This window comes from Gaeumannomyces tritici (genome assembly GCF_000145635.1).
Source record: "Gaeumannomyces tritici R3-111a-1 unplaced genomic scaffold supercont2.4, whole genome shotgun sequence".
Classification (NCBI taxonomy): Eukaryota; Fungi; Ascomycota; class Sordariomycetes; order Magnaporthales; family Magnaporthaceae; genus Gaeumannomyces; species Gaeumannomyces tritici.
Window position 1 is genome coordinate 2,588,173 of NW_008804548.1, and position 18,113 is coordinate 2,606,285.

Below are 18,113 nucleotides of genomic sequence, written 5' to 3' on the forward strand. Positions count from 1 at the left end.
CTCTCTCTCTCTCTCTCTCTCTCTCTCTCTCTCTCTCTCTCTCTCTCTCTCTCTCTCTCTCTCTCTCTCTCTCTCTCTCTCTCTCTCTCTCTCTCTCTCTCTCTCTCTCTCTCTCTCTCTCTCTCTCTCTACACGGCGAACCGCTTTACCCGGCTGAAAATAAAGGCCTTGTCGTTCTTGAGCCCAAACTCTGCCCAGTCGTCCGTCAGGCGGTTGTAACTCCAGAAGCCCTTCCACACGAGCTTGTTATTCCTGGCGCCCTTGCCCGCCGTCTTGAGGGCCAGGTCGAGCCGGTACATGTACTTGCCCACGCCCTCGGTCTCTATGAACAGGTCCTCTTCAGAGGGCGCCGGCTGGTCTTCGGGAGGCCCCCCGGCGGCCGTTACCGGCGCAGCCGCGGCACCGGCCGCCCCCCGGGGCCCGGCACCGGCGGAGCCCAGGCGCCAGCGCCCCTTGAGGGCATACTGCATGACGCTCGATGGGAGGCTCAGCACGGGGGCCACGCGGTGCAGCTCCAGGTTTTCCTTTGTCAGGTGCGGGACCACTGCAGAAACGATATTAGAAAAAAAAAAAAAAATACATATGCAAGAATGGAGAAGACTCACCCTCGGCCGGCTCCGTGGTGGTCAGGAGCGAGATGCAGGTGCCGTCGCGGAAGAAGCGGAGGTAGCGGAAGTAGGTGCACACGTGAACGGGGCTGTTCCACGTCACCATGTTGGCCGACGCCTGGCCGGCGCGGATGTAGTTGACGGTGCTGATGTAGCAGCCGTTGAACCGGATCCGCGGCCTGAAGCGGAACATGGCCTGCCATGAGCCGCCGTACGTGCTGGCGAGCAGCGACCACGCCACCGCAGAGGGAGACTGTGCCTCCGCCGCCCGGGCCTGGTCATCGCCCCTCTCCCCCTCCTCCTCGCCATCACCAACCACCAGCCCGGCCGTCCCTGCCCCGTCCAGGTCCGCCGCCTCCCAGGCCAAATCCGTCCTCCAGACGCGCGGCATGACGACGAAGCCAAACTCTGGCCCCAGGCAGACGCGGCGCCAGATGCGCCCCTCGGTCGCGACCAGGAAGGCGAGGCGGCGGCAGACCTGGGCCAAGCGCACAAAGTCGCCCACGTCGTCGGCGGCCACGTCGAGCAGCACGTGCAGCAGCACCTCGTCCGGCAGCGCCGCCATGGGGCACGGCGGCGCCGGCATGCCCTCGACGAGCGGCGGCGCCGGCTGGATGGCGAGCCCCGCGAACCCGCTGACCAGGTCGTCGAGGGACACGCGCGGTCGGGGCGGGGCGGTGACGGCGGCTGCTGCTGCTGCTGTTGCTGTTGGCGTTGTCGTCGTCGCTGCCGCTGCCGCTGGGACAGACCCATGGGGGTGGTGGGCCCTGCGGGGAGCCGCTGGCGCGGCCGCGGCTGCGGACGGGGCCGATGGCGTGGGCTTGGAGGGGGGAGGAGGGGCCGCGTGGTGGGGGAAGTGCTTAGCCTTGTACAGGCGGTCGACATTGTCGTCCATGCGGAAGGCGGTCCGGTACAGCCGCAGGCTCTCGCCGAGCCTGCCCCGGGACTCCATCTCCACGGCCTCCTCGTACAGGGCCAGGGCGGTCTGCGGCGGCTCGGCCGCGGGTTGTTCCGGCCCCGGCGCCTGCCCGTGGCTTGCGCCGGGCTGCTTGGCCCGCACCTCGGCCCGCCACCGCTCCCGGAACGACTCCAGGGCCGAGTTGATATCCTCGGACGAGCCCTCCATTCTGTCTAGTAGACTGATAGCTGGGCTGGAGATTATGTGCTGCTTTTTGAGCTATAGAGTGAAGGAGCATGTGCGTGTTGAGGCAGGATGCATCAGATGTGGACGAGGCAGGAGGCAGTAGGTATATGAGCAGTTGTGTGGCAGATAAGGAAGTGAGTTACTGGTCCCGTCAATCATGTTCTCGCATTCATAAGTAAGCCGTCCAGAACAGTTAGGTCCGAAACGGGCAGCCCACGGTGTGTATACCCGACACCCCATACTGTGCGGTATGACTTGCACGATATCTTCCTTTACTGCGAGCCGCAGGAGTTGCCGAAAATGGCCTTGAAGTGGACTCAACATGCACTCGTGCTTAACCGAAACATCATGTTTGCCTGTATATCTGGCTTCGACCAATCTCCTCGTCCAATGCGGCGCAAGCGGTGACGGCACAGCGTCGGCCGCTAGACTAAAAGCTACAATCCCTGCATTGTTCTCCAAAGCCCTGATTCGTCCGTCCTCGGCCAAAGAGTCACTCGCCGGTCCGCGCTTCCAAAGGACAACCAGGGGAAAAAAGAAAAAAGAAAAACCACACTAAAAGACCCAAGAGAATGTCTGCGTCACATCAAAGCTAATTTGGTGGCTGCGCCCGGAAAATGCCCATGTTAGTTAGAGCTAGGGCTAGGATTCAGAGCAAAGTAGGGAGAAACACCCACCGGATGTCCGCCGACGACGCCCCAGTGAGCACATTGAACCTGCCCTCCCCCGCCACCCAGCGTGAGACCGACGTGTCGTAGTAGCCGACGGCGAACCTGTCGATGTGGATGCGCAGGTGCTTGGTCTCGTCGGCCTCCAGGAACACCTTTTCGAACGCGGCCAGCCCCTTGCGCGGCCGCGGCAGCCGCGACCGCTCGTCCGCCACGTAGACCTGCACCGTCTCGGCGCCGGCGAGCGTGACGCCCAGCACGAGCTCCAGCACGTCATCGGGCCCGGACAGGGCCCGCCCGCTGAGCGAGGGCCGGCCGTACTCGAACGACGTGTACGAGAGGCCGTGGCCGAACGGGAAGAGGGGCGCGATCCTGACGCGCTCGTAGTGCCGGTACCCCACGTACACGCCCTCACCGTACACAACCTCGAGGTTCTCGCCGGGCCAGTTGTGGTACGCCGGCGTGTCCTGGAGCCTCCGGGGGAACGTGCAGGGGAGCTTCCCGCTAGGGCACTTGCGCCCGAACAGCACGTCGGCAAGCGCGTTCCCAGCCTCCTGACCCTGGTGCCACGCCCGGAGGATCGCGGGGACCCTGTCGGCCCAAGGCATGGTGACGGGGGATCCAGACTGGTCGACGACAACGGTCCGCGGGTTGGCGTCGAGCACGGCCTCGATCAGCCGGTCCTGGCTTCCGTCCGAGGGCAGGTCCATCGTCTGCCTGTCGTAGCCCTCCGACTCCCACTCGGCGTCGAGGCTGACGATGATGACGGCCACGTCGGCGGCCCTAGCGGCGTCGACAGCCTGCTGCAGGTAGTCGACCGTGTCCTCCTCCTTGAACCCGATCCGGCACCCTCCGTACTTGTGCGTCATGTTGAACTCCTTCTGCTTGGCGGCCGGCCGCAGCTCGTTGGTCATTTCGACCCTGAGCTCGACGGCCTTGCCTGCCTCCATGTCTACTTCGACCAGGTAGTCGATGGACCCATCGAACATGGCCTCTCCCTCCTCGGCCCAGTCCCAGAGGTCCAGCGCGAGCCGGCCGTCGACGTGTAGCCGGCCTGTCTTCCTCACGCTCCTCCTGCTCCGCCGACATGTCATCACCCTTGACCCGCTGGACAAGTGCCAGGGCATTCTCAGCCGCCCGATCAATGTCCTGTAGGGACAGCTTTCCCTTCTCCAGTGCCGTGAGCAGCTTCTCAAACCGCCACTTGGTCGAGAAGGGGAATCCGATATCGCAGCCCGCCTTGACCGACTCGGCCGTAGAGTTTGTGTCACCCCAGTCGGAGATGATAGTGCTTCAGGTGCGCTTTTGTCAGTCCACCAGATTTTGGTGACATGGTACGAGGTTGTCATGTGAAGGAAGCATACCCCGTCGTAACCCCACTCGCCACGGAGAATGTCTTTCAGGACGTTCTCGTGCATGTCGGCGTGCGTCTCGTTGACCAGGTTGTACGACGTCATGATAGCCCACGGGTTGGCCTCCCGGACGGCGATCTCGAAAGGGCGGAGATAGATCTCCTGTAGCGGGCGCTCGGATATTCTCGAGTCGATCGTCAGCCGGTTCGTCTCCTTCTCGTTGCCGACAAAGTCTGCAGTTGCCCGTTAGTGTGACGCGTAGACGAAAAGTGACGAGTACCACGAGGGGGGGCTGACGTTTGATGATGGTAGCCGCGACGCCCTTCTCCTGAAGCTCACCGATATACTGCGCCGCCAGTTTTCCCGTGAGGACCGGGTCCTCGGAAAAAGACTCAAAGTTCCTTCTGCCAAGGGGATGACGGTGCAGGCACACCGTTGGGGCCAGGAGAATATTGGCAGACCTGGCTTTGGCCTCGCTTGCGAGATGTCGGCCGATATCCCGCAAAAGACTCTTGTTCCACGTGGCCGCTAGGGAGATGCCACACGGAAACAGCGCAGCCTATAAACAAATACAATCTTTAGCGTTGCCTACCACCTAGGGAGAGATTATGTGGCAGACGTCATTCGTACCTTGGTGCCGCCCACGAAAATCCCGCCACGCGCGCCGTTTGGACCGTCACTGGTTTTGGCCGACGGAATCCCCTTGGATGGAATTACCTTTGTTCTCTAGAAGTCGGCAGCCGTTAAGAGAGAAACCTAGGTGGGTATCTGTCAGTGTCACGATAAGGCTGTGCTCCCAACCCAAGCGAGATGATGATACCTTCTCTTCCAAGGATAACCGGACCAGTTTCTCCCGGGCCAAAAGCCTCTTCTTGTCCTTGGTCCCACCGAGGACATCACCTGGGCCGTAAGGGTTCACAGGGGTAAATACTTCGGTGTCAGGGGTGGCGCCATCATAGTCTAGCTCGTCCGGCGAGCGAGCGTGCAGTTCAGATCCCATATTCGATGTGCGATGAGGACGGGTAGAACGCAGGCAAATATCCTCGAAGAATGGATAGTCCGCAGCACGGACAAACAAGTCGAAGTTGGCCACGGGGAAGACAAGTCGATTGGGGGATCTAGACCTATCTAAATAGACCAGCCACCCCAGGTATCATCACATGACTGAGGAGCAGGCTGGACATAATCTGAGCCGACGGATGGATATCTGCATGTCAAGATATGAACATTGTATAGCATTCGGACCGGAGCTTCAGGATAACAGCCGAGGGTGTGCAGCTAAGAAGCCACATTGGAGCCTTCTTCGTTGGGGACGCAGGTCATCACATTTGGCAAGAGCGTGGGGGCTCCGAGACTCTAGGAGAGTTACTGTCGCGACGGCCGGCAGAAATAGCCACTGCGGGAGGGGCGGACCGACCACCGTAACGGCATGAAGCAGTGGCATCAGTCCGTAGCAGACCTATCGGCCGGAAGAGGGAGGAGGGATCTCGATGGCGGCGGCGCTGTAGCGAGGGCTAAGGGCCTGACAGGTGTTCCCGCATTGCCGGTCGGCTGGGTCTTGGGTGTGGGTGGTGGCATGGCCGGGGGCAATGGTGCCTGGCTTGGATGTCGATCTACGGTGGCTCGACGGGCCGTCTTGCCAACAGCCGGGTGGAGCAGAGAAAGATACTGGCCCAGCTGACCTCGGGGTTGTGGCATGGAGCACAAGATGTTTTGCGCACGCACGTCGGCTCACGCGTGCAGTACCAACACTTATTCATTGGACATTGCTGTACCGCGAGCACTGGCCCGTTTCCTCTGGCCATTGAGGGACTGTCCCACCCGGTTGCCGTCTTTGGGGTGCGCGGCTATGCCCACCCAACTGGGGGCGCGCCCAAGTTGGCGGTTGAACGGTTCGATGGATGCCTGCCTGCAGAGCCGCAAATCTCCGAACCGTACTCGCGCAGCAGTGCGCGTGCCTTATATACAGCACATAGATAGCGCTCAGCTGCTGTGAGCGGCAATCCGATGTATCTCGAGGTTGGTGCTGTGGTGGCATGTTGGGCCAGGTCTGGGGTTTGTTTTCTCTTGAGTTTTGTTTTTGACTTCTTCTTCTGGTCGTTCCTCGCAAATCCTGCTAGGGATAATTCAAGTCCAAATCTGATCCCGCCTCACTGTCAACAACGAAACCTGTCTCCACTAAAGCGAAACGGCGCCCCATTAAACGTGCGTTGCCGTGCGGTGCGGCGCAATCAGAATACCACCTTGATTTTCCCCTGGCAATTTTTACATTTTCCATAAAGCGCCCTTCCAACGCCGCGCCGGCACTTGGCTCCTCCCTGCCGAATCTTGTCACCGCGGCTCCAAAAACACCACCGACCACCCATCACCGACGCCTGCCTAGCCTAGGTAGCCCATAGTCTCCTGGCCGGCCTCGAGTCCTCCTGCGTCGCCTGCGCGTTTCCTCTCCTTTCTTCCCTCTCACTATTGCAGCCCCTGAACGGCAGGATCCGTCACAAGGCCGACACCATGGCGTGGTCTAAGGCAACGCGTATCAGCATAATGCTGGCCATCGACCTGGCATTCTTCTTCCTCGAGCTCGGCACCGGCATCTACGTCGGGTCGCTGGCCCTGATGGCCGATGCCTTCCACATGCTCAACGACGTGATCTCGCTTATCATAGGCCTCTGGGCCGTGAGGGTCTCGCAGAACAAGTCCACTGACAAGTTCTCGTACGGCTGGCTGCGCGCCGAGATCCTGGGCGCCTTCTTCAACGCCGTCTTCCTGATAGCCCTCTGCGTCTCCATCGTTCTCGAAGCCCTGACCCGCTTTCTCGACCCTCCCGAGATCCAGAACCCGTTCCTCATCCTGGTTGTCGGCTCCCTGGGTCTCACGTCCAACCTCGTCGGGTTCTTTGTCCTCGGAGGCCACAGCCACGGACACGGCGGCGACCACGATCACGGCCACGGCCATGACCACGGCCATTCCCACGCCGACGAAGCGCACTCGCACTCGCACGGCCACGACGCCACCCGAGACGCCGAGGAGGGGCGCCACATCAGCTTCAGTAACGGCGATTCGCGAGAGAGGTGCGGCGGCGGGGCTTCTGCGCTGTCAAAGAACGCGCACAGGCGTCGCGGCAGCAGCATCCGCCATAACCGCTTCACTAGCATTGACGACCTCTCGATCCACCCCGCCAGCTTCCGCCAGGAGATCATTGCCGCAAGCCGTCCGCAGAACCATTCTGATGAGGAGTCGCCCAGCGACCGAAGCCGCGAGCCCAGCCCAAGCCGTGATGACGATCGCATCCCTACCGAGACGACGCCCCTTATCGTGCCTGGAACTTCGGCAACCGCGCCCGTCAGAATAGGCCATAAGGATGACGCTGACAGCCACGCTCCGACTCGCCGCCCTCGTCGGGACTCGTGCGACCACGCTGGCCACAACCACAACAAGCCCATCCAGTCGCGAGGCGGCCACAGCCACGGCCACGACCACGGAGATATGGGCATGAACGGCATGATTCTACACGTCATCGGCGATGCCCTCGGCAACGTCGGCGTTATCGTCACCGCTCTCATCATCTGGAAGACTTCGTGGGAGTACCGCTTCTACGCAGACCCCGCCGTCTCCCTCTTCATCACGCTCATCATCCTGCGGTCCTGCATCCCGCTCACGCTCGCCACTGCCAAGATCCTCCTGCAGGCCACGCCCGACCACCTCAGCATCCCCGACATCAAGGCCGACATCCAGGACCTGCCGGGCGTCGTCAGCTGCCACCATGTCCACATCTGGCAGCTCTCCGACACCAAGCTGGTCGCTTCCATGCACATCCAGGTCGCCTTCCCTATCTCGGAAGAGAACGGCGAAAAGTACATGAAGCTGGCCATGCGCGCCCGCAGCTGCCTGCACGCCTACGGCATCCACAGCGCCACCATCCAGCCCGAGTTCTGCCTCGACCGCGACCACGCCCACCTCGACGACCGCCAGCAGCAGCCCGACGGTGTATCCGAGGCCGCCACCGCCTGCGGCACTGGCGGGCCCGGCTCCGTGTGCCTCCTCGAGTGCGTCGACGACTGCGTCGGCCAGGGCTGCTGCGCCGACTCGGCAAAGTCCCCGCCCGGCAGCAGCCACTCGCACAGCCCGCAGGCCGGCGGCGGCCACGACCATGGCGGACACGCCCACTAGATTGTTATAGACTGTCCCACATTGCTCGAGTATTGTACATTAAAGGATAGATGGAATGTAGACGTGTATCGCGGCCGGACATGTAAAACGGTCGAGCGCCGTGATGGCCGGGGGAACAAAGCGTTGCATCTTCAAGGTGTTGGGCGGTTCGGGTTGTTGGCTTTGCATTTGTTTACGGCGATACTTTCAACACCATCAATATCAGCTTTTCTTTTGTGACTTTCAAGCGGAATTGCTTGTGCTTATTGCCTACCTAGAGTACCTAGACAAAACAGACCTGGTACTTGACTTGCTGCACGAACAGTCCTCGCCGTCACCGATCTAGGACGCGGTGAGGGATATCAAAATCTACAGGCATCAACACGTGGAAGTGATATTGTAGAAGCGAAATAGGAGCTTACTTGAGCAAGTTTGCAGGCTAAATATCGCAGAAGTGAAAAAAAAAAAGGAGAAGTGGCTATAACCTAAGTAGCTGACTTTTCTCCAAAATCACCGGCTTTATGTGACCCAAACGTGACCCGTAAAGCCCCAGCGCATTCATCCGCCAGGCGCGCTCAAGTGCGAGCCAGTATCACAAGACGATGCTGGAAGGCCAAGAGGCTTTGGCCGCGCCAGGTTTCCCTCCAGCCGTCACCCGCGTGTTTTCCAAGATGATTAGAGAAGACGATAGAGGTAGGTATGTAGGCACAAGGGCCCTCAGGCAATTCGGGTTCGAGAATCCCACCTGAGCGGCCCGAGTTCCTCGGATTAGGAGATAGGGTGGTTGGGTATTTGACGATATGCAGGTCGTGCTTGCGCGTGGGTATTGAAATAAAAAGACAAAGGAAATAGTAAACGCTCCAGATAGGAAAAAGAGACAAAAAGCAGGCAGCACCAAAAAAAGGTCAGACGAGAAGATGCGACGAGATCTTACTTGCTGTGCGCACTGGTTATGAATGCGGTAACAGCGGAAGAGCATGAAGTTGAGAAACACAAGGGAAAAAAAGGCGGTTTATCTGCAAGGAAAACTTTGCGGCATGGGATACTAAAACGGGAAAATGGCGGGTATGGTTCTGGCTTTGTGCAACGTGGTGAAATGCGAGGTTGCCCAGGAATGATGGGCTGGACGGTGGGTCGGGGGCTGGGACTTTGGCCATCGGAGCTCGGTTTCCCAAGAACTTAGCGACGAAGGGGCTGGGGAGCACGGGGAGGAGCACCAGGGGTGTTCTCCATGTTGCCCGTCAGCTCAGCGACTCTAGCCTTGATACGGGCCACACGAGACTCGATAGCTACGGGCAAACGAGGCATATTAGTAAAAGATTGGGCTATTATCTCTGGGAGATTGGGGATTCAGTTAACTTACTCTCCTCCCCGCTAGTGTCGCCGTCACCGTCGGTAGTCTTACTGAAGCCACCTTGGCTCTGCTCTTCGCTCTGGCGTTGGGCGGCGCGGTCGGCGGCATTCTTGCGGATCTGCGCCCATCGATCTAGAGCCGGGGGCACAGGAGAGACGGGAGAGACGGGAACATTAACAGGAGCGCGGACGGGCTTCTCGGCAACACGAGACGTTTCCCGGGCGATGGGCGGTGGCGCCGCGTCATCCTCCTCGTCCGACTCGGGAACAAAGGCCGGCGCATCCAGCGGGCCTTGGTCAAACCGCGAGAACTCCTCCCGGGCCTCGGCGACGTCGTGCGTGTCAACAGGGGAAGTGCTGTCGACGGATGCCTCATGATGAGGCTCCGGCTCCTGTCGCACAGGCGTAGACTGCGCAACGGGGCGCCGGGTGGGCGTGGAGGGGGTGTGCGCACGAGGGGTGCGGTCCTCATCCCACTGCTCAGCCGGCGACATGGCAGCCCCGGCCCGTGAGATCGGAGGCTCGGGCGACTTTGGTGCAGCCCATTCCTGTGGGACCGGAACTTCAACGCTGTTCTTCTGGCCATCTTGGGCCAACATGCCATTGAGATCAGCCGCGGCGTGATCAGGCAGCTTGGACCGCCTGTTCTTGCGACCGAACAGCTTACGCAGACCGCCAGACGCCGCCTTGTCTTTCTCCTTGTGAAGCTTCTTTTGATGCTTCTTGCTGTCCGGGCTGAGGTCAGGCTCAGGGGACATGGTAGTGTGACGTGCGAGCTCGATGCTCGGCTGCTCCTCCTTCGGGGGCGGCAAGGGAGATCCACGCCCGTGAGTTGACATATCGTCCTGGTCCCTCAGCATAGGCGACGGGGGAATAGCCGAGGATGGGGACTGGGGCATGAGCGAGGGGGATTTGGTGGGGGGTGGAGGACGCTCATCCCTGTCATGCTCGGCGTGGCCGTTGGCGTGGAGGTTCGCCTCCGACATGCCGCGTCCAGCGTTGTTGTTGGCAAGGTACGCTTCCTTAATGGCATCCTTGTCGTACTTGTTCGCCCACTTCATGGCAGGCGACGCCTCGCTCATGATCATGGGCTGCATCGTCATAACGCTGTTTGTCTTCTCCGCCATCAGCTCATGGTCGGTGCGTCCCCGACGGGTGGGCGAGCCCATGTTAGCCGTCTGTCTCTCCTGGAGCTGCCTGGCCTGGAGCTGCTGCGCGGCGGCTTGAATTTTGGCCTGCTGGTCTGGTCCGATGCTCGCCTTGCTGATACCGATACCTGTCGCGCCATGATCTCCCTTATTTAGCGCATGTTTCCCGGTTGATTTACTCCGGGAAAGGCCTCCCTTGTTGCGGCGAGTCCAACTGAAGAAGCCTTTCTTCTCGGCAATGTACGCTCCCGCGTCAGGCTCCGATACAGCACCTTTGACCATCTCCTCCATTACTAGCCAACGGCCGCTGCGCAGCGACGTCTCGATTACAGCGCAGCGGCCGAACGAGGACTTGCGCTCTGAGGTCTCCTCGGGGGCCAAGCTGGTCATCCAGACCCACCAGAACGAATCATCGAGCTCGAAGCGTGATATGCTTGCCAACTCTCCTGGCTCCAGGTGGCGCTCCGTCTCCAGCCTGGGCCTGTGGGACTGCGCGCTGCGTTGGCGCACTGTCGTGTCAATTGGCGGGAGCACTTTGTCCGGGGGAAGCAGTAGGTTCGATGGGCTGTTCGGGCCGTCGTCCACAAAACCAGCAGAGAGAAAGTCTGCCCAGGATGGGGTAGTAGGCCTGGCCAGGCCGGCGCCCGAGGCTGGGGTAGACCTCAGTCCCGGGGCCTGATGTCTGTGAGCAGCAGAATCCTCGTCCTCGTCCTCCTCGTCAAGTGTCGCGGCAAAGCCAATATCTTCGAATCGGGACCAGGATGCGTCGCGTAGGCCGGTCGAGTGCTTGGAGCTAGAGACGGCCTGGGTCTGGTTGGCCGCAGAGACAGACTTAAGGACTCTGCGGCATTCCTCCGTCAGGGCCTGGATCGGATCGTCGTATTCCGAAAACTCGCGGAGCATACGGTCGTCTTCGCGGTATTGGAAGTGGTTGCCTCGGCGAAGTAGGGCGAAGGGCGTGGGCGATACCGTCTCGACGAACATGACAACTTTGTAAGTCGATGACATCATGAGCGATGGCCGCTCAGGTGGGTATTCGGTCTCCTGGACGAGCGTCTGCAGCGAAGTGGGCAGCGCAGAGATGCCAGCGCGGACACGCTGGGGGCTCAAAGTTCTGAGATAGGCAAAAAAGAGGTGACTGGTAGCGTCGGCGGCCTTGAGCCACGCCTTGTAACTGCCATCGAAGCCGTTGCCGGTATCCTTGTGCTCAAAGGCCCACCACGAGGCCATGCGCGACAGCTTGCGGCCGCCGAAGCCATTGGCCCTTCCGTGGGCGGCGACGGCTGAAAGGAGATCGAAGAAATCGAATACAATCGAGGTGCGCGCGTCGTTATCGATGCTCAGTGGAATGAAGGTCTTGAACGAGTCCCGGGCCATGCCGGAATCTGAAGGGGCAAAACGGTCAGCGGCAGGCGCCACAAAAGCCACCACTCGGGCGCACGCAGATAATTTGGGGGTGAACGCTTTCACCGACCTTGCTCTCCGACCTTGAACAACTCGTAGGCGTCCCAGCCGACCAAACCGCCCTGCAATCTAGCCCAGCACCACTTGATAACCCCGGATATGACCTTCAAGGAGTGTTAGTGTTGTGAACTGGACACGCAAGAGTTCTCAGACAGGCAAACTCACCATTGGCTTGATCATGCGCAACTCCTGGGTTAGCATCTCACCCCGCAGGTTGGAGCTGGGGTCGAAGAAATGGCGGATAAAGGTCCGCACGCCGCTGGGATCAGACGTCGGGCGGAAGGGGAGAAGAAGAAAGGGGAGGTCAAGACCTGGTGAGCCGGCCGAGGAGAGTAGATGGCGCGTCAGTTAGCCCGGAATCACAAGAACCCGCGGACGCGGGGAGAGAGAGAGAGGGAGACAGTGGGGGAGGGATTACCTCTAGCCTTGAGCTCGACAGTGCAGCGCCGGACCAACTCCTCGATCTCCTCCGGCTCGACGGTTGGCCTCGTGAAGGCATCTTCCCACCGCGGCTTGGCAGGGGCCTGATCCTTTAGGTGGTCGAGGCCGCCGCCCTTCTTGTTCTTGAACTTCGTGGGGCCATCCTTGCCCTTGAGGCGGGAGAATATACTGGGCATGGTGTCTCTGAGCGGTCTATGCGAGGGCAGGCCGGCGGTGAGGGCACACGCGTTCGTCGAGGAGACAGCAGCACGGTGTCTGCTCCGGGGCGTGCTTGAGAAGCAGCCTTGTGTTTGTGTGTGGTTATGCGCAGAGTCGGTGTTGGAGACGTCCGTTTGAGACCTCGAAGCCAGCCGATGGAATCAAATTGGCTGGGGACCCGCGTTCACAAGAGAAAACGAAACTCGGTCCTGTTGCACTCGGGTGGAGAAAGAAACGTTGGGTCCAGACGTGCGAGCGTACCGAATTGGACGGGCCGGGTGTCGCTCGAAAGGGTCCAATGGAAACATGCGAAGGGGTACACGATCGAACGAGAGGGCGAGATGCGTGGAAGTGGAGGATGGACCCCTGGGGTGGGAAAAATTATAAAACGAAAAATGAAAGCAGGTAGTAGCCAACGGCTGGAGTGGCAAGAAGGAAAGTGACGAGGAGACGGGTAGAAAACAAAAGGCGAAACACCGCAAAACGGAAGGATGGTCACAGAGAGAAGGCAGGAGGAGGGAAGGGCTAAAAGAGAGAAGGAAAAAAAACAGCAGACCAAACCGACAAGCAAATATTATTGTCGATACTGGTGATGAAGCAGCAGCATCTACCTAGCCTCAGCTCGTCTTCAGGGGCTAGCGTTAGGTGGGACATGAGACATGGACGGAGAGGAACGGCGCGAGGAAATAAGGTACCAGAATGTCCCAGGCGGGCCTGGCGTAAATTGCGACGCCTATCGGGCGCACCTGCCCAACGCGCGCACCCATCGTTCTTCTTCCTGCCTCACCTCCCACGTCCGTCACCCATCTCGTCCGTCCATTTGCCAACTGCCGCATGCACCCACCCACCCCAAGACGGATGCAACCTTTTTGCGGCGCATCTACATTTCAGTGCGTACCACACAGGGCGGCCGCGCGCAACGTCCCTTGACTTTTGGGCATGCGCCGTCGGCCGACTGTGCCTCGCCTGGCCGGGATACGACGGTGACGACCACCAGATGAGCATATAAATGGCGAACAGTCACGGACATAGAGAGATACATGGCACTTCCAACTCCAGGCTTGGCGGTCGGTTTCCATCTAATGCCGAATCAATTGACGTTCGACTCTCCCAAAAGTTTGTAGTGGACACCTCTCAGCACCCGCACCTTACCTGAACTGGCCCTGTTGTTGAAGTGTTTTCGGTGGGCGACACATCCCGCGGCCAGGAATGGGATCCAGAGTGGAGACCCAGGATCTGATACACCTGAAGTACTCGCGCTACCTGCGCTACTGTACCTGAAATACAGGGGATGGAAAGGTCTCCCCGAGGTACCGATCTTTGCCAAGCTCTGCTGATTGATAGTCTGTGCGGGCTTGCGCAGTTTCCTCCAGACATCACAGACACCAGTGGCCACGACGGCCGAGGAGGCACCTATGCTGGCAGGGTCGGGATACCTGGCGGCAGGCATGCAGGCGGTCAGGCAGAAAGCCACAAGCCATCGGTCGGGTGAGGGAAACCCAAGAAAGGGTTGTCCAGCACATACTTCCATTAGGACCTGCGATATGTCTGGGGTGGGTTGGCCGCTTCGAGAGGTGGGTAGGACAGAAACTGTACTCGGCACACCAACCCCCACTCGGGAATTCTAGAGGAGGCTTGTCGTCAAAGGTGGAACACAGAGTAATGTCTTGTAAAGCGGAAGGATTAAAAAAAAAAAAAGACTCATAGAAATCGGCGTGTTCGTTAGCTGTCAGTTTGCGAGGCCTGCTCCCTGATTTAAAATTGAGCCAAAAGGAGATAGCGAGGAGGAAAATCCCAATGAATGGTGATGAGTCCTTGATTGCAGCACCCAATTTTTCTTTTTTTTGCTTCTTTCCCCCCTCCGTCTCCCATGATGCAAGGGTCTAGCTGGCACGCCGACCCACACCCACCACCGCCTAGCGCAAGCACTTTCAGGTGTCGGCGCCCTCTTCACGCCTCTCCTCCTCCCACTCAAAACCAACCCCAGTCGGCAACCCCCCCCCCCCCTCCCCGGCCTTTTGGCTTTTTCGCGTCTGCGAACATGTTTCCCGGCGGCGGGCGCGCGCCCCCAGCCCGTCATTGGACATTGGGAACACCCAGCCGAGAGGGTCTAGTGTTTCCTCCCTCCTTGTCCCCGCTGATTGGATCAGAAGCCAGCCCTAGCTTTGCGCCAGCAGCCAGAAAAAGAGCATCTTGCCAGCGAAGAAGAAGCCTCCTCCGCCTCGAGACCCGCTGCTGTGCTGTCAAAATCCCATATCACGCCCATCACACATCAGGGACCCCCTGGTCGGCCCCCCCTGCTTCCCAATCGCCCAGTCAATGCATGCGTGCGTGCCTGACTTTGTTGCCCTCCCCCGGGAGACCGGGCGCCAAGAAGGACAAGAGACAATCGGGGCCAGCCATCCGTGTTTCTGGGCGTTTTTCTCTTTTCATGGTCGACGGCGAGCCTGGAAAGTGCGAATGAATCAGTGTAGCGGTTCCAGCGCCTTCATGCGCTACTTCACCTCGGAGCTCGGCCGCCAAGGGGATGGGGGTAAAAAAAAAAGATCAAGGATGTTTTGTTTTCAGTAGTTCTTGGTCTAGTTGCGTTCGTCCGACGTCATCCTGCCATCGACGAAGCCACACGCCGGCCATTTGTTCCGTTCCATTTTTTTATTATGTTTTGTTTCCCCTTCCGCCGCCGCCTGAACGGATAGCGTTCGGAAGTCCGGGCGTTACGCGACCAGAATTGTCGCCACGCCATAGCCCCAGACTTACGCTTCTCGGGTTCAAGGCGGTGGCAGCTGGGCAGGCGTTCCCTGTACGGCTGACGTGCTGAAACTAAAAGCATGAATGTTAAGGACTCTGTGACCAGGACTGATGCTGCTAGGCCGGGTCCGTGGAAGCCCACGTCGCCCCCTTCGTCGGCCGCCGCCCGACAGGCGACCAGGTGCTGCCTTTTGACAACGAGAGCCAGTCAATCTGGTTGCGAGACTGCCTACGCAGTCGCGACATCGTTCGATAAATAATTCCCTAGCTCTCCATGGAGCCACACTACCAGACATTATACCTGGGCCTTTATTCGTACACTGTGGAGTCTCATTGCTGTTGCTCTCCTTCGCCGATGTCATGTTCTTTTTCGTCTACCCCGCCCATCATCGGATAGCTCCGTCGAGACCCGGCTGGATGATCGGGTGACGGAACCTATGACCCAACAGGATTGCGCCGAATTCCGTCTCCCTCGCATATCATCAAGGCCGGAACCAATCTGCGTGACATCAAGCCTTTGCGGGGTCTTTGTTTTCCTCGTCTCCTTTGGTTTCTTCATTCAGATTCCCCTTGGCGGCATCAGCCTTGCTTTCCAGTTCCCTCTCCGCCTCCTCGGCGTCCTCATCGACATTGGCCTCTGCCTCGGCGGCAGCGGGCTTTGCCTCCAAGGTCGTGTTGCCGGGGACCAGGGCCCAGTCGATCTCGGCAGCCTCGCCGTAGCGCTTGACAAGCCACTCGTTGGCGAGCTTGTAGTGGCCGCACTCGAAATAGCCCCGCGCCGCGCTCATCGGGCTAGGGTGGACCGCCTTGAGCACCAGGTGCCGCGATCCATCGACCTTGAACACTCGCTTGGCGGCAGGCGAGCCCCAGGCCATGAAGACGACGCCGCGGGAGCGCCGGGTCGCTATCAGATCAATGACGCGCTGCGTGAAGCGCTCCCAGCCGTGGTTGGCGTGCGAGTTGGCCTCGTGCGCGCGCACCGTCAGGCATGTGTTGAGCATCAGCACTCCACGCTGAGCCCAGGGTGTGAGCAGGCCGCCGCCCGTCGGCGGCGAGTTGAAAGACGGGTAGTCGTTCTTGAGGCAGATGTACATGTTTCTTAGGGAGGGCGGCGCCTTGGTCGGTGGCCGCACAGAGAAGGCCAGGCCGTGAGCCTGGTTGACGTTGTGGTATGGGTCCTGGCCTAGAATGACAACTTTGACGTTGTGGAACGGGGTGTGTCGGGACCTAGCGGGAAGCATTCAAGTTAGCAATCTGGACCGGCGGGGTTGCACTGGGAGTGAAAGGACCGAAGGCCTGGTATACTGACCATGAGTATATATCTTGCTTGGGCGGGAAAATGGTCTTGTTGGCGGCGGCCTCGCGGTTCAGAAACCTCTTGAGATCGAGAAACTCCTTGGACACGAGGTCATCTTTCAGGAGAGAAAACCAGCTCTCATGCAGGGTGTCAATCTCCAGTTTGAGGAGTTCCTTCTGCTCGTCGGTGAGCTTCTCGGCCCACTTCCGCTTGTCGAACTTGGGGCCGGCGGGCTGGGGCGCAGCGGAGGCAGAGGGCCCTCCGGCGCCCGCGCCCGCGTTACCGGCACCGGCTTTCGGCGCCCCAAAGAAGGACGTGATGCTGGCGTTCTTGGCCTTTTTTGTGTCAGCGCCGGCCAGACTGCCCCCTTTCCTCTTGAGTGAAGCCATGGCGCTGGGAGATGCAAGTCTAGTAGTCGACAGGTGGTATGCCTAGCAGGTACTGCGGCTTGCCAAGGAGACAGGTGCGGCCAAAAAGTACGGGCGCTGGCTCTGTGGTTGTTCGAGCAGGATGGGTCAGACAGGACGCGGGCCGGTTATGACTAGAAAGGCTTTCCCATGAAAGAATGTGATTCTCGTCCCGAGTTGTAGGTGTGCTGGAACGGAAGCGAGGGCTAAACAAACACAGGTTCGCTCCCCGTTCTAGCAGGGGGCGGCCCGGTCACCAGGGAATGGAGTGGGGTTGCGATGTTGGTCCCCTGGCGCTGTTTGTGGAGTAGCGCCCGGGGAAGTCGAGCGGCTGAGCGACGGCGCTCCAGGCTGCCAGCCTAGGCCCTGGGAGAGCACTGTGCCGCTCGGATGAGGGTGGAAGTTGCCTGCTTGGTGCCTTTTTCTTGGGATGGCGTCGTTGCACGATACGAAGACCATCCGTTAGTCAATCAACCCCAGATTCCTGGGTGCCCACATAGCATACAATTTCTAGTGAGGCCAAAGTTTCGACTCAACGTTCCAGCGAGTCATCCAGTCGTTTGCTGCACGGTTCAAAGCGATGCACAGCGCGTCAACGCGAGCGCGTTTTTCTTTTTCTTTTTGCGGGCCGACTTACTGTGCGCGTTAGATGGGGCGGACCATGCCTGTACGGAGGTGTGAGGGTTAAATAATCTACAGTGGGAGGTCACTCGTGAAGCGAGGGCAGGGGCCAGGGGTATGCACTAGCCAATCGATTAAAACGCGTGTGGGCGGGTTCGGATTGGTGCCGCGATTGATGTTGAAAAGGAAATGTAGGCTAGGCCTTATTTGGTAGGGCTGAACATAGGGTGCTCTTCGCGCTACCTCGAAAATGGCGATTTTTTTCGCCTCCTATCTCCGTACTGTCAGCCAAGCCAGCCCTTGCAGACCGTGCAACCCGCGCCATCCAATCGAGTGTAGCTTACACCCGACTAGCCTGGAACTCTGGCTTCGCCAGGAAACAACAGGACATGGGAGCATGTTTGCTTTTGAAATTATCGTAATACCATGCCTGCCAACATTCTCAACAGACTGTTTTTGCTCGTTCATACATGGGAGTGAATGGAGTCAGGCCATCTACAAACGCCGGATGTTAAAAT

At 59.5% G+C, this 18,113-nt stretch overlaps 6 protein-coding genes across 7 annotated transcripts; 1 reads left to right on the plus strand and 5 right to left on the minus strand.

Annotated features, from left to right (window-relative positions):
- Window positions 1-32: 32 nt before the first annotated feature.
- Window positions 33-1,903, minus strand: GGTG_08275 (F-box protein). Its single transcript, XM_009226114.1, has 2 exons — window positions 606-1,903; window positions 33-544 (listed from the first exon to the last, which is right to left on the minus strand). Exons 1-2 carry the CDS (start codon window positions 1,732-1,734, stop codon window positions 129-131), a joined length of 1,545 nt encoding a protein of 514 aa, XP_009224378.1. The 5' UTR covers window positions 1,735-1,903; the 3' UTR covers window positions 33-128.
- Window positions 1,904-2,247: 344 nt separating this feature from the next.
- On the minus strand, window positions 2,248-5,577 carry GGTG_08276 (hypothetical protein; the record flags this gene model as incomplete). The annotated part of the gene is made up of 8 exons (XM_009226115.1): window positions 2,248-2,356; window positions 2,430-3,372; window positions 3,464-3,659; window positions 3,785-4,005; window positions 4,070-4,331; window positions 4,403-4,498; window positions 4,593-4,896; window positions 5,498-5,577. 8 exons carry the CDS (start codon window positions 5,575-5,577, stop codon window positions 2,308-2,310), a joined length of 2,151 nt encoding a protein of 716 aa, XP_009224379.1. The 3' UTR covers window positions 2,248-2,307.
- Window positions 5,578-5,787: 210 nt separating this feature from the next.
- On the plus strand, window positions 5,788-8,356 carry GGTG_08277 (hypothetical protein). The gene has a single exon (XM_009226116.1). The coding sequence runs from the start codon at window positions 6,281-6,283 to the stop codon at window positions 7,937-7,939; it is 1,659 nt and encodes a 552-aa protein (XP_009224380.1). The 5' UTR covers window positions 5,788-6,280; the 3' UTR covers window positions 7,940-8,356.
- Window positions 8,175-13,174, minus strand: GGTG_08278. 2 transcript variants are annotated; one of them, XM_009226117.1, is made up of 5 exons: window positions 12,302-13,174; window positions 12,049-12,194; window positions 11,894-11,987; window positions 9,282-11,804; window positions 8,175-9,207 (listed from the first exon to the last, which is right to left on the minus strand). In XM_009226117.1, exons 1-5 carry the CDS (start codon window positions 12,498-12,500, stop codon window positions 9,098-9,100), a joined length of 3,072 nt encoding a protein of 1,023 aa, XP_009224381.1. In that variant the 5' UTR covers window positions 12,501-13,174; the 3' UTR covers window positions 8,175-9,097. The 2 variants fall into 2 exon arrangements, with proteins under 2 accessions (XP_009224381.1, XP_009224382.1); XM_009226118.1 differs by having other exon boundaries at window positions 9,282-11,987.
- On the minus strand, window positions 13,158-14,347 carry GGTG_08279 (hypothetical protein). Its single transcript, XM_009226119.1, has 2 exons — window positions 13,675-14,347; window positions 13,158-13,601 (listed from the first exon to the last, which is right to left on the minus strand). Exons 1-2 carry the CDS (start codon window positions 14,051-14,053, stop codon window positions 13,543-13,545), a joined length of 438 nt encoding a protein of 145 aa, XP_009224383.1. The 5' UTR covers window positions 14,054-14,347; the 3' UTR covers window positions 13,158-13,542.
- Window positions 14,348-14,571: 224 nt separating this feature from the next.
- Window positions 14,572-17,630, minus strand: GGTG_08280 (uracil-DNA glycosylase). The gene is made up of 2 exons (XM_009226120.1): window positions 16,580-17,630; window positions 14,572-16,497 (listed from the first exon to the last, which is right to left on the minus strand). The coding sequence occupies exons 1-2, from the start codon at window positions 16,954-16,956 to the stop codon at window positions 15,780-15,782; spliced, it is 1,095 nt and encodes a 364-aa protein (XP_009224384.1). The 5' UTR covers window positions 16,957-17,630; the 3' UTR covers window positions 14,572-15,779.
- Window positions 17,631-18,113: the final 483 nt, after the last annotated feature.